This window comes from Callospermophilus lateralis, chromosome 16 (assembly GCF_048772815.1).
Source record: "Callospermophilus lateralis isolate mCalLat2 chromosome 16, mCalLat2.hap1, whole genome shotgun sequence".
In the NCBI taxonomy this organism is placed as follows: Eukaryota; Metazoa; Chordata; class Mammalia; order Rodentia; family Sciuridae; genus Callospermophilus; species Callospermophilus lateralis.
Genome location: NC_135320.1, coordinates 15,749,516 through 15,764,633, shown reverse-complemented (window position 1 = coordinate 15,764,633; position 15,118 = coordinate 15,749,516). Strand labels below are relative to the sequence as shown.

Sequence of the window (15,118 nt, the reverse complement as noted above, 5' to 3'; positions counted from 1 at the left end):
AGATATGATTCATTATACATTCAGTTTTATTTCACAACATTACTGAGATGTTTGTCCATTTTGATATTATGATATTCAGAATTAGTCTAATGAAAATAGTTATAAATTTTAACACATTTTAAAAATCATGACAAACATTCAGATGTTGGAATAGAATCCTTGAAAATAATTGTCAGGGCTATCAGTTACATATATTAACCTCCACTAGAAATGGCTTTGGAAAAGTTTTATGACTTAAAATAAGTCGTGTCTCCTCCACCCCCTCCTGCTCCACCATACCGGGAATTGAACCCAGAGGTACTTCACCACTGAGACACATCCCCAGCTGCTTTTTTTTTTTTTTTTTTTAATTTTTTAAAAATTAGAGACAGGGTCTAACTGAGTTGCTTAGGGCTTCAGTAAATTATTGAGGCTGTCTTCAAACTCGTGATCCTCCTGCCTCAGTTTCTCAAGCTGCTGGGATTATAGGCGTGTACCACTGCACTGGCTAAAAAAACATTTTTAAGGAGAGGAATTATTAAAAATATGTGAAGTCTCACCTGTATATTACTCTTACCTGTTGCATTTCCTAGAAAATACTTAGAGACTGGCTTTGATCCTACAGATTTTTCTAGTGCTTTATTCAATGAAAAATCACTGTGTTCACTGTCAACACTTTGCTTTGTGAAATGTTTGAGTTATTCTGAAATGAGTTTGATGCAGTTGGAAGGGAAAACACTTGAAAAGGTAAAGTCTTTATTTTGCTTTATTTTAATAGCTTAATTATTGATTTTAAGAGTATTTAAATGGTATAAGTATTTGGAGATCCAGACTTTTGACAGTTCCCTTGTTTTTTTTTGCCCCCTGATAGAAAGGTCTGAAGTTTTGTATTGTTTTAACAAAGTAGGCATAGATCTGAAAAAAAATGTGTATTTTAACAAATGTTTTAAGAAAAAGATTTTGTAATTCATTTAGCAAGTTGTTTTGGATGAGGTATGAGAACAAGGTAGGATTCTTTTCCCGTGTCCTTGAAATTTCTTTATTCCATTGGAATAATTGTCTAAAATTTCAATGACAGTATCCTGTGGCACCTGACAAACCAGGTGTGCAAATTGTCAGCCCCCACTTCACAGTGTATTGAAGGGGAATGTTGTTTTTTCTACTCTCAGTCAGCTCCTAGACCTAGACTATCCGTCTAAGAGGGAAGCTACAGGGCAAGGCTAGGTCACCCTGATCTCCTAGCAGCTTATCAAAAGAATTATATGGGCAAGTTGGCAAGGTCCCTGCTGTGAACGAAATCATCTGTTCATCTCAAGATGAAGATATTTCAACATGCACCTGTAAAGAAAACCACTGCTAAGGTAAGTGTTTGGAATCCTGGTCTTATTTTGGGCAACTGTTCATGTTCTAAACCAAGATACTGTGTGTGTTCTATATTTTCCCATAAATGGTTTTTAGTGTACATCTTAATAAGAATATGGCAAATATATTTCCTTCTGCATAAGAGAGTCTAAAAAATCGGGCGCCTTGGTGCACGCCTATAATCCCAGTGACTCCTGTGATCCCTGTGGCTTGGGAGGCGAAGGCAAGGAGGATTGCAAGTTCAAAGCCATCCTTAGCAATGGTGAGGTGCCAAACAACTCATTGATACCCTGTTTTTAAATAAAAATACAAAAATAGGGCTGGGGATGTGCCTCAGTTGTCCAAATTCCCGGTACCAAAAATGAGTCTGAAAAACAATCTATTGATTTTCAGGTTTAAATCAATAGATGATTATAAAGCCTAGAGCAAATGAACTTGTGGCTCTTACACATATTTCAGGACAGTTGAATTCTTTTTTCTTTTTTTTTTCTTTCCGTATACAGATGCATTTTTGGTAGTGTAATTTAGGAGTGTGAATCGTAAATAATCTCTGAGAAATTTTGCTTTGAAAATTTTCTAAAAATAATAAAACAATTGCCAATTTTCATTTTACTTATTAACATAAAATTACAATGTACTTTTTTGTGTGTGTGTGATTGTAGGGATCAAACCCAGGGCCTTGTGCAAGTGCTCTACTGCTGAGCTACATCCCTAGCCCTTATTATATACTTTTAATTCAAGTTAAAATTAGAAAAAGAATTCATGAATCATTCTTTGATTACAAAGTAATTACAACCACACAAGTTAACATTTTCGTAAATTCCTTTTTTATTTCCTTCTCGGATTTCATTTTAGATTTGATTTACATATGTAAATTTATAAACATAATAGTACCATTTGGTGATAAACTGAGAACTTCTGAGAACTTTTTTCTATAATCTTCTAGAGTTTATAGAAATTATATTTGTTGTTTATAATATGTCCTTTGCCTTTATAAGTTAGTAGAAATTTAGGTAAGGTGTAGCTTTTGGAAGATAGTCGAAACCTAAGGAAGACAAATGTTCTTGTTTTCCTTCTCTCCTTGGAAGACGCTCTAGGAGTTATAATTTACTCTGTTAGAGATAACATCTATGTCTAGAATCAAGTAGTTGTTCAACATAAATATAAATATAAATGATCTATAAAGGTTTATCTGAAATATTTTAATTATAGACTTTTGAAAAAAATCAGCAATATAATTTTGTTCATTCTATAATCAGATTGGTATTAGTCTATTTAATGAAATGCTGTTTATAATAATAACCCATAATATTAGTATCAGAATTTAAGATTCTCAACATTTAAGTTTTTCAACTATTTAAGATTCTTTACCTAGTCAGAAATACTAAAGCATCTGTATAAATTATTAGAAAAGTTAATCCATAAACCATGGGCAGGTTTTCAGAAAAACATAACATTGCAATTTGAAAACTTTTGTTCTTAAAATTAATTGTGAAAGAGTCATATATGATGGGTAAAAAGCCATAGTTAGAAGTATAATAAATAATCCCCGATAAAACACTTTCTCTCGTAGACATTTTTCTTATAGTACTAAATTGATAGTGGTACAGTTTTCTTGTGGGTTTGGCATATGGGTTCTCTTATGTTCTATATGTTTTTGGTGCCAACATTTTCTTCCAGTTTTATATGTGTTTTTCAATTTTTATGATTTTTGCATCTACAAATAGTCAATTTTGGGGGAAATATTGTCTTAAGTTCAAGTTTTCAAGATTGAGTGTTCTGGTAAAGAAAATATGCTAAGTAGAAGTGTAAAGACTGCATGCGATTGTTAGTATACAAGTATATCATTAGTATTAGTAGAAGTTTACTAGAGATTTGTTTGTTCTCTGCAGTGACCCTTTGATTGAAGTAGATATACTTTTTCTGATCTCCATTAGAAGGGAAAACATTTGTTTATAAGAAGAGTAAGGGTGACTTATTCGAGATCTTTAGAAAGCTCCCCTGCCCCATGCCTTTCAGTTATATGATATTTATTTATTAAAGGCAAAGGTTTATATTGTTCTTTACTATTTAAATTTTGTGTTTTTGGCATGTTAGGAAAAAAATCATGTATTCTATAACATGAGATTGCAGTTATTATAGTAAGAAATTTAGTAAAACATGAGCCATTCTGTTACTGTAGAGTGCGATAGGCATATACTTTTCCTGTAACTTTATTTTCTAAGCAAATTCCCCTTCTAGCCTTGAGATTCTCGTGATTGTCATATTTAACTTAACAAATTGGGTTCATATTCAAAGTTGGTAAGTTAAAAAGTTTAAGTGCATTCATGTTTATTCTATGGTTTACTTATTTAGTAAATGTGTTTTGAGAACCTTAATAGGAGATAGAGATAAAAGTACATTCAGAAATATTCAAAGAGGTAGCAGGAAAATACAGAAAATGTTTCAAAGGGAAGAGTGCATTAATTGGATAAAGTATTTGAGGCACTTTTTTACCTGTAATAAGTAGAAGGGTAGTTTTTTAGTTTTTTTTTTTTTTTTTTTTTAATGTGACTAACAAAACAAATGCACACTAAATATAAAACATAAAAATACAAAGTAACTATTAAGATATTTGAGTTTTTTTTTTTTTTAACTCATCTGAATTTTATATTTACTTCACTTTGGACTAGCCCTATTTTAAGAGCTACTATGTTTTCATATGGCTAGTAACTACCATCTTGGATAGTGTGGCTCTAGATTGTTCTTTCTGAACATCTTTCGTGGCTTATAATAATTTCTCAGGGAACCATTATTACATCCCCAGATCTGTCAGTTTCCTTTCATCTTCAGTCTTAAGGAATCTTTTTCCTTTCCTTTAAAGCATTTATCACAGTTGTAATTTATACTTTTATGAATTTGGATTGTTTGATACTTGTTTCTCCCATTGGATGTGGGCTTGAGTATATTTCCCATTGTATTCCTAGTCACCACCCACAACTGATTCTCAGTAAACAGTATTTGGCTGAAGGAACTATGCAATTACTGCTGTTAGGTAACTTGACCAATCATGTTTGATTTTAAAATCAGGCACTAAATTCTTTTTAAAACGTTTTTCTGTGATGAGACTATGTAAGATATCACCAAGGGAGAAGTGATTTTACTTGTAATTTGTTTACCTGTAATGGTGTTTTCCTTGGTAATAACAGTTCTGTAACTACCTTGTATTTTAACTAGAAGGGACTTTTTAAAACTATAAATATTAATTTTAATATTTTTAGTTATAGATGGACAGAATACCTTTATCTTGTATAGTTTTATGTAGTGGGGGGATTGAACTCAGGGCCTCACACATGCTAGGCAAGTGCTCTTCCACTGAGCTACCACCCCAGCTCCTATAATTATATTTTTGACTTGATTTAACAAATATGATGAGTTTAATAACTTAAAATTTTTTGATTGTTTAAATTCCCTGCTCACCTTTATCCTGAAAATTGTTTGATGTAAAATATTAAAAATTTAAAGCATTTAAAATGAATTTTATAAGTATGAAAATTTTTGGATAGAACTTATTAAATAACTTTTTAAAAGAAAAGAATGCTTGCTACACATTTGATAAAAAAATAAAACTCTGGTTCATAGTGTCTAATTACTTAAAAGCAAAAAATTATATTTTGGCCATGTTTTAAAAAGTAGTTAAGAGATTGCTATATATAGTCTCATATAAGAGAGAAATTAAATGTGATCCCCAATCTAGATAAGTTTATATTTTTAAAGAATTAAATAAGATTTCATTGTGAAACTGATATTAGGCCTGTATCTTCAAAGAATAGTAAGCATTTATTAAAGAAAGAAGGACAGGGATGGGCTTTTAAGTTAAAGGAACAGTACATATACAGATACACGGTTTCAAAACACTTCATGTAATGTTTCTCATAAAAAATTAAAAGCAAATAATTCAATCTGGCTGCAGAATATTATGTACAGGTTGGGGAGAGCTAGGGAATGAGTCCAAAGGGGCAATTTGTTGTAGAATCATGGTATTAATCTCTTTTTTGTTGCTGTATCAGAATAACTGAGTCTGATTACTTAATAAAGAAAGAGGGTTATTTTGGATCATGGTTTTGGAGGCCGAAAGTCTAAGTGCATGCAACAACATTTGGTGGGGGCCTCATGATGCGGTATAACATGGCAGCTGGTGGGAACTTATTTGAGAGAGGTTAGCAGTATATCTGGAAGAGGCCAAACAGTGTGGTGACTCCACTTTCTAACAACTTATTTAGTACTTTGACAGCTAACTTACCCCAATGAGATGGGCAATTTTCCTTTCTGAGGGTGTTTTCTAATTATCTCCTCCTAGATCCTACTTCTTAAAGAGTTCACTACCTCCCAGCATTGTCAAACTGATGACCAAGTTTCTAGCTCATGAACTTTTGGGGGACACATTCTCACCATATCCAAACCATAGCAATCATCAAGATGTCAAATGCTATGCCTGGAGGGTTGAACTTATTCTGTGTAGGAAGAAGGAAAATGATAGAAAACAGACCTGCAAAATTGAACAGTGAGGTGGTTGTTATAGTAAAAGAAATAATGGGACATTGACTAGCTTAGTGTGAGGATTTGGAGATGAGAGAGTAGATATACACTGATTACCCCAACCTTCCAACTTAAACTCTTCCTACTTCCCCTTATCCTGTCTACCAGGTATAAAGGATATTAAGGACAGCACATAATTCTGGTAAACTTTTCTTTAAATATGTTTATAATGTGTATTTTAGTGAATTTTTAAGGAAGCTTATATGATATGTATACATGATATGTATTACAAAGTAAAAGTCACTGTGATTTAAGCTAGTGTCATTTTTTTACTGCATGCCCAAGATTTTAATGTAAATTATTTCATTTTCAAATAATAGGTTGATTTTGCTGTATGGTCATATTGACTATAATCAACTAAAAAGAATAAGAATTAGTTTAAAAATATTACATACCTTATTGGCTTATTAGGGTTTTAATTTATGTCATGTGTTAGTCTTTTCAATTTTTATCAGAATTTAAGAGATAAAGTAGAAGTCTAGTTAGAGTAGTTTGTAAAAGCCTAAGTCTGTGTACCATGAACCAACACTGTAACCGGGAACAAGTGGCCTGGAGGAACTTCTTTGTTGCTTAGGGAGATTCTAGGGGCCAAAGCAGCAGAAGGAAAACAGTGTTCATTTCACTCTCAGTACAGTTTTGTAATGTTGCTCAGCCAATTTTTATTAGAAAACCTACTTAATCATAGTGGTTCCAAGGGATTATGATCAGGACATTGGTCTGTCTGCGTCTGTCTGTCTCCAGATCTCTCTCGCTCTCTTTTTTTGTGGTTCAGGCGATCAAACCCAGGCTACATCCCCAGCCCTTGATATCTTTTCTTGACAAAGTTCTGTCACTGTCACCTCCAGCAAAAATGTCAAACAAAGATGAATACTTATATAAGCCCTTTTCATTTCCATCAGCCCCTGAAGATTTTTGGAAAACATGGTCTAAAGTTGAGAGCCTTTTCTCATCTGTTGACTCTCAGGATTCTTATGATCCATCATTTTGGCGGTATCACAAAATTGGTGTTGTGATGGGCTTTGCATTATATTCATTGTTTAAGCTTTAACTGGGGTTTCAGTATGGCTAAAAATAGGCTGTTTTGAAAACCTGTACCATGAATAACTGATGAGAAAACAACATACTTAACCAATGCTAGCTTCATAAATCTACTTAAATCAAATTTTATAATCAACCATGAGATATAGATATATATATAGATAGATAGATAGTTAATTTTGGTAACTTCACTACTTCAAAAGACTAAATTATGGTAATTTTTAAATTAATGTTTTGTTTAAATGAATTAAAATATATTTGTTTTTCCATGCAGATTTGAGTTCTGTGAACCTGCATTTGTGGTTGGTAATTGCCTCCAGATAGCATCTGACAGTCATCAGTATGATCGAATTTATTGTGGAGCTGGAGTTCAGAAAGACCATGAAAATTACATGAAAATATTACTAAAAGTTGGAGGCATACTAGTTATGCCTATAGAGGATCAGGTAACTTCCACTGTCCTTTTGCTTAGTGTCACAGAAAACAAGTTAGTTGAAGATGAGGAGTTGTTCCTTGGTGAAAATGAAAAATACATTTTACTCTTTAAAAAAGTACTCTTCACAGGTCTATGTGTATAGAAAAAACTTGAAACAGACTCTAAATTGAAACAGACTCTAAATTATTTAGGCAGAGCAGATGTAGGAAAAAATTCTGATTGTTGTTAGAGGAGACAGTGGTGCTTGTGCTCCTCCACTCTTGTGTGGCATTCAGCAAGCTGCTCCCTTCTTTGGTTCCCGACTTGGAAAGTGTTGAGTTGAGTGTGATGACCTGGACAAACTGTCCAGCATCCATCCTTCATAAGTTCTTTGAACATATTGAAAAGAAGTCCTGTTTATGCTTGGTTTGAGCTATTTCACATCTTTAATAGTGAGTTTTAAAATCTTCATTTAGTATTATCTAGACTCATTTGAAAATATTCTTTAGCTATTTATGAACATTATTGAATTTATCTTTTCTTGCCTTGGTTTGGAATAATAAATGTATGAAGTACAAATTTATTCAGAAAGAAGGACCTTTTTTTTTTTTTTTTTTTTAATTTTGTACTGGGTTGAACCCAGGGATGCATAACCACTGAGTCATATCCGCAGTCTTTTTTTTTTTTTTTTTTTTTTTTTGAGACAGTGTTGCTGAGGCTAGGCTTGAATTCATGATCCTCCTTGCCTCAGCCTCTTGAGTCTGGGATTACAAAAATGTGTCACCATGCCTGACAAAGAGGACCCTTGAAAATTACATTACCTTTAATGTTTTATAAAAATTCATTTCAAAGAAATATGATCTTTTATATTCATAGTAACCTAAATCTGAGCTGCTTAAAACACTTTGCATTTTCTATAGTAGAGGTAAATTATCTAAGATAACCGAGACCTAACATGACAGAGTTTATATATCATAGGAGTCCCTTGACATCACAATATGTCATTTACACCATTACCATGCACTGTGCTCTGAAGCATATTGTTAGTGATTGTGAAGGCAGAGTATTAAAAGTATTAGTAAAAACATTCCTGGAAAAATACTACTTGAATACTTCCAAGGTTTAGACGTTCAGTTAAATAATCTTTTCCCCCCATTTTTCTTTAATGTCTTCCAACATTTAAAATATTTCCTGCTTGGTGTGGTGGCAATCCCAGCGGCTTGGGGGGCTGAGGTAGGAGGATCACGAGTTCAAAGCCAGCCTCAGCAAAAGTGAGGCGCTAAGCAACTCAGTGAGCTCCTATCTTAAATAAAATACAAAATGAGTTTGGAGATTTGACTCAGTGGCCAAGTGCCCCTGAGTTCAATCCCTGGTACTCTGCCCCCCCACCCCATTTTCTTATCAATATTTTATTAAACATTTGTGCTATAAAATTTTACAAATACCAAATACAGTAATGGGCTTTTTTTTATAATGAGTTGAAGATACTAGTTCAACTTGAACAAATTACATACTGAACTATATTTTTTCCCTAGGACTGTTGATGGTTATTTGCTGAGTTGGTAAAACTCCTAGTCATTTTGTGATTGTGTTTACTTGTGAAATATCAAGCCAGGGTTAGAATTAGGTTCTAATTCAATAGCATCATGGAAGAGCCTGAAGTCAACTTGTTGGTACAGTTACAAAATATAGTTTTGTTAAAATGCTTTAGCCAAATGACTGAATCTGTGAGACATATATTTTGGGAGGTAATAGCATGTATAGATTATGGTACCACTAGAAGATATCAGACCTTAATTATAACATGCAGACTCACCTGGCCATGTTTGGATTTCCCATTTGGATTGAACTATTCATCTCAAACAGCAAATGTTTTTAATTCCTTTTATATTAATTTATGATTCCTAAATGGAAGTAAAGTAGTTGCATTTAACTATAAGTATAGTTCTCACTGGCAATTATTCCTTTAAAACAAAAATTTGACTATAATGTGATCACATTACCAGAATTAAGCAATTATCTTTTTTTGTTTTTTTTTTTTATTCCTCTAAATAGTTAACACAGATTATGCGAACTGGACAAAATACTTGGGAAAGTAAAAATATTCTTGCTGTTTCATTTGCTCCACTTGTACAACCGAGTAAGAATGATAATGGCAAATCAGATTCTGTGGGACTCCGTAAGTAGGTCTTTGAACTTTCTCACTGAATTTTCACTTAATAGTGTTAACTCATACACTTGGAATTTAATAGACTATATAAAGAATGAGTTAAATGTGCTATAATGTGTTCAGTGGACTTACTTACCATTTAAAAAAAAAATAAAAGCCCCTACCTTGTGCAGGACATTGTGAATTGCCTTCACAGGAACATGGAAAGGGGGCAGGTCAAACCAAAAGTGAACTTAGCTTGTGCTAGACAGCAACTGGTTGTGAGGAAGAGTATCCACTTTAGGTGTTGTGGTAAGGAAAGCCTTTCTGCTGAGGCAACATCTGATTATAACTGGAAAAGAGACTGTCATGTCAAGACTTAGTGGCAGCATTTTCTATACAGAAAGACAAAAGACTTCAGGAAAAAAAAGCTTGAAGGTTCCCACTCCAGGAATAAGGTCCAGGGTGATGGAAATTCATTGGTTGGGCTGTGGAGGATGGATTATCATTGGGGAAATAGGCCAGTTTTGAGTCTTTTCTCATATCTAAGGAGAAAGCTGGATATGGTGTGGCTATTCTTTGAAGGCAGAAAAGTAGTAGACTGTGTGGGAAGTATGGGTGGGGGAAAAAGGAATCAGTTTTCCCTTGTCGTTAGCTGAGTAATTCCATTACTGTTTGGAAGACTGGAGTGGCATAATTTGGAAGTAGATGTAGAAGGAAAAGACATTTTCTTTTGGCCACCTATTAGGTTGGGGTGCCTGTTAGCATAAAATTGGGGTGTCAGATAGTCACATGGGTGCAAACCTACTGTACAACAGAAGCATGAATTGAAAATCTTCAACAAAAACAGGGCATTTTAAGCTATAGTTCAATGAAAATGGTTGAGAATGTTGACTTCATAAGGGGAGAAAAGAGTTACAGAAGAGCTGTTAGAATTGGATGTATGTTTCATGAAATTTAGAGATAAAACAGGAAGACAAATTAGTGAAGGGGAGAGACCAGAGAGGTAGGGGGACTAGGTTATACAGGATGTCAACGATTAAGAAAGAAAAATTTTAAAATGGAGGGAATGCTCACCTTTCTGTAGCTAATACCATCTTGAGAAAGGAGAGTAGCATTAGTTTGGCATATATCATGGTTTTGTTAACAGCTAAGTAAAATCCTTTACCACAAATGAACTTATTGATTTAGTTTGCTTTTATTTCGTAGGAATCTGGCTTTATATTTTGTTTTCAGTATATTTGTTTTTACTTTCTTTTGAGCTGTATGACTTAGGGACCTTTTAAGATGGTATCTTAAAAAATTATATGGGGTAATATTAGTAAAGTGCTTGTCTCAGAGCCTGGTATGTAAAAATTGCTTAATAAAAAGTGATGTGGGTGAGATACAGAGAAGCCCATGGGGCCATGTGGTGTCTCTCTCAGGGAGTTTCAATTGCTTGGAAGAGGTATGTACACCCGACCCTGGATAGTGCTTCATGAGCTATCTTATCTAATGGGAGCCACTACACTTAAGGATTCTTTAAGATTCCTAAATTCTGACTCTGTGCTGATACTTTGATTTCATCTAGAATGAGATAAGCACTCAGTTCTAAAAAATTTTTTGAAATGGTCATGATTTAGAAAATGTTCTCAACCATTTTTTTTTTTTTTTTTAAATGCTTGTTGGTTGAAGTCAGCCAAACTCTGAAAGTCAGGAGTTGTATGTTTTCTCTCATAAGTGGAAGCTAGAAAGGATAAAGAAAAGTTGGTGGAGGAATCTCCTAAAAATCCAAGAGATATCAGTGGAGCAGAGGAAAGGGATCAGGGGGAGGGAAGAAGGATGGGAAAGGGAAATACTGGGGAATAATATTGACCACAGTATATTGTTATATCATGTGCATATATAAATATGTAGTAATCCTATTATGTATAATTATAATGCAAAGTTATAATTATAATGGAATTATATACTTATTGATATTATATATTTTGGCTAAACTTATAGAAAATCCTTGAATTAAAGTCTGCAAAAATTTCACATAAAATAGGAAGATTAAAAATAAGAATAATTTTTTAAAAAGCTTATTAAAAGGGAGACTTATTCTGTTAGAAGTGTAAAGTTACTGAGCTATGTTAAATATAAGCTTCTTTCTAGTCTAGTCAAAGAGGGTACATGCTGGATGTATCCTGGGACTAGGAAAGTACCATCTAGCAGGAGAATCAGATGGCTGTCTGAACTTGTAATTGTTTACATTATGATCATTCCATAAAGTCTACTTTTAGTAGACCCTACATATTTAGTATAGATAATATTATGTTTTAGTTATTAAATACCTAATTAATTTTTTTCTAAAAGCAGGAATAATAACACAGTAAAACTGTTTTCTCCTATTTTTAAAACATTAGTTGATTAGTGACTAATTTATCATAACCAGATGGAAAGTAATAAAAGTAGTGAAAAAATTCTCTGACACAGTTTGATTTTGACAGTGGCCTTACTTAAGCAACATGCATAGCACATATAAGCATAATACCTCTAGAGTCCCCTGTGGATTTTGTATAATAAGCTATATTTCACTTTGTAACTGATACTGTCAAAAGAGTCAGAATTTTATCTATAGTCATTTCCTTTTTTTTTAATGTGACAGTCTTCCAAGTTTAGTTTCTGTTAAAGAAGTTTTAATTGTAAATGTAATTTTATAGTAATATAATTTAAGAATGACATGGATGATATGCTGTGAAAGGAGCAATTTTCAGTCAGTCATGGTGGTAAATACCTATAATCCTAGTGACTCAGGAGGCTAAGGCAGGAGGATCACAAGTTTGAGGCCAACTTCAGCAACTTAACAAGGTCCTCAGCAACTTAGTGAGACCCTGTGTATCAAAAAAGGAGTGAGGCTATTGTTCATTGGTAAAGTACCCCTGGGTTAAATCCTTACCAAAAAGAAGGAGCAATTTCCATTCCCCCACATTTTAAGGGTGTCAACACAAATAACCTAAGTAGCTGATGAGACTATTATTGGTTGGGTTGAGTATTTATAATGTGAATTGTAAAATAGAAATAAATTCAGGATAAAACAGAGTGTGGATAGCTAAATTTTTCAAAAATCATTATACCTCTGAGATACTTACAAATGAAATAAATATGTCTAAATATTATCACAATAATCTGGGGAGGGAATGGTTAGAGTATGAGGGTGTTGATGTGATGATAATAGTCATGAGGGAGAATTGGTGAAACTGAGAGCCAGGTGTACAAGAGTTTATCATACTGACTCTTCCTGTACGTATTTGAAGTTTTTGTAATAAAAAGGAAAAAAGTAATCAGTTATCAACAGCAATTTATAAAAATGAGTTAGGAACTCTGCGATTTATTTTATCAGAATACTGTAACTTCATTAAGGACCAACTGGACTCAACATAGAAAAAGATTCAGACCTGAGTTTAGTGACTTAATACTCTTAGAAGTCCTAAAATAGCATTTATATGAGCTCCATTTAAAAGTTCTTTTGAATAACATAAAAACATTTAGGTAATTATCAGTCCTACCTATAGTAATTTAGGTAGTAATATATAGTCCTACCTATAGTAAAAACATTTAGGTAATTCTCAGTCCTACCTATAGTCCTACGAATAGTAATATTCACAGAATGAAAAAGGTTGAAAATCAGTATTTGCCAAAATTTTGTAGGATGTATGGAGATTAAGAACATTCTTTCTAATTAAGGGACATTCTGTTCATTATAGGGAATTAAAATCTACAAAAAAAAAAAGTAAATCCTATGCTGAATGTTTCTTATAGCAATAAAATTGTTTATGTTGAATAGCTTATTAGAATGGAGTTGCAATTTTTACTCTGGTCCAGTATTCGTTATTCAACTTAAAGGTCATATTTGTTTCTGTGCTTTTATTTGTGTGTATGTACAGATGAAATTCTAAAAATAAGGATATGTTATTTAAAGTTCATGGACAGAAGAGACTTTGTATAACAGTGAGCTATACATATATTCTTTAATAGGTCAAGCCAAAAACATCAGTTTTATGTGGTTCAACCCAAATAAAATGTTCCTTTCAATCTTTGTTGATAAATGAAAGTGAAAGTCCTGACCCCTAAGTTACCTATGTTGAGCCTCCATTTTGGGGAAAAAATGGCGCTTAAATGTGTAGGTTAGAGATAACCTCAGTGTTTTATGTTATTCAAATGAGCTCATGTAAATGCTGTTTTAGGACTTCTAAGTGTGTTAAAGCCACCAAATTCAAGCCTGAACCCTTTTTTTTTTTTTTTTTAGAGAGAGAATTTTAATATTTACTTTTTAGTTTTCGGCGGACACAACATCTTTGTTTGTATGTGGTGCTGAGGATTGAACCTGGGCCGCACGCATGCCAGGCGAGCACGCTACCGCTTGAGCCACATCCCCAGCCCCAAGCCTGAACCTTTTTCTATGTTGAGTCCAGTTGGTCCTTAATGAAGTTAAGTGTTTTGATGGTTTAGGATTGAAAGATTCATCTCTGGATAGCAGACATTGTTGGCAGTGGAAGGAAATTATTTTGTTGTTGACAGAGAATACAGTAATGAGAGAAGTTTGAAAACAGACAGATGAGAAGGTTAATATAATTTCTATTTCATAGGCTCTTTATAATTTTAAAAACTTTAAAAAAACAGATTTAAACTCTACCCTGTCTCCTTTTGCAGAACGCTCTCGGCTTAGGCCTCTCCTCTTCTCTTTGTGTATCCTTCCCATGTACTTTCCTCCAGCTCTTGGTCTTTGCATTTCAACCTGGGCTGCTGATTCCCATATTGCTGTTTCCAACACTGGTGTTGTACCTAAGCCTCGGGGTCAGGATCTGCTTTTAGTTAGAAAGAAATCATAGTTTTCAGTCAACACCCACATTTGGGCCCCACCTTAGTCACTTAGGGCCTTGAGCAAGTTGTGTAACCTCTTAGTATTAAGTGAGTTCTTACATAAAAACATTATTTATATATTCTTATGTGGTGCTGAGGATTGAACCCAGTGCCTCACACATGTTAGGCAAGTGCTCTAGAGCTACAACCCCATCCCCGGGATTATGTTTTCCCAGCCCCAGGATTATGTTTTATTTATTTTTAGACTTTGGAGAAGGATCCTTGGTAATAGTTTTATTTCCATAAGGTTGGAAAGTAGGAGACACCAGTTTCAAGTGAGACATAGAAAATTTATTTCTCTAAAGTACTGGGAACAGGCTAAAATAGTCATTCTCTAGAAGAGTATGTGTACTAAGGGAGATAGGAGTGAAGCAGACATGAGATTGTACCAACTGTATGACGTATTGGATACATGTAAAAATCAGTAACTTAAAAACTGTCTGTGGTGTTTGAGCTGCTAATGTTATTCACAGCATAACGTCTCCTTGCCATGGAGTAGGTCTACTTGGTGATTCACAGAAAGAAAGGTAGAAGCTTATGTGAGTGTGATAGCTTTATAGTACAGACAGAGGCCAACTATTCAAATGCTGCTTTTGAGTTTTGTGACCAGTTGGTCTTTTTCATGTGATACAAATGTCAAATAATATAAAAGAATATGCAGGGTAAAGTCTCTTTCCTGTTCTTGTCACTTTATCACTTTGTTCTCACTTACC

At 33.7% G+C, this 15,118-nt stretch overlaps 1 protein-coding gene across 6 annotated transcripts in view; it reads left to right on the top strand.

Moving 5' to 3' along the window:
• Positions 1–15,118, top strand: part of Pcmtd1 (protein-L-isoaspartate (D-aspartate) O-methyltransferase domain containing 1) — a 75,598-nt gene that overhangs the window by 57,037 nt on the left and 3,443 nt on the right. For 3 of the 6 annotated variants that reach the window (XM_076835841.2, XM_076835846.1, XM_076835840.1), the window contains 2 exons: positions 7,232–7,403; positions 9,428–9,551. In XM_076835841.2, the coding sequence (XP_076691956.1) occupies positions 7,232–7,403; positions 9,428–9,551 (296 nt within the window). Of the gene's footprint in view, positions 1–1,148; positions 1,341–1,402; positions 1,604–7,231; positions 7,404–9,427; positions 9,556–15,118 lie in introns of those variants that run through there. The other 3 variants (XM_076835843.1, XM_076835845.2, XM_076835842.1) reach the window with 3 other exon arrangements.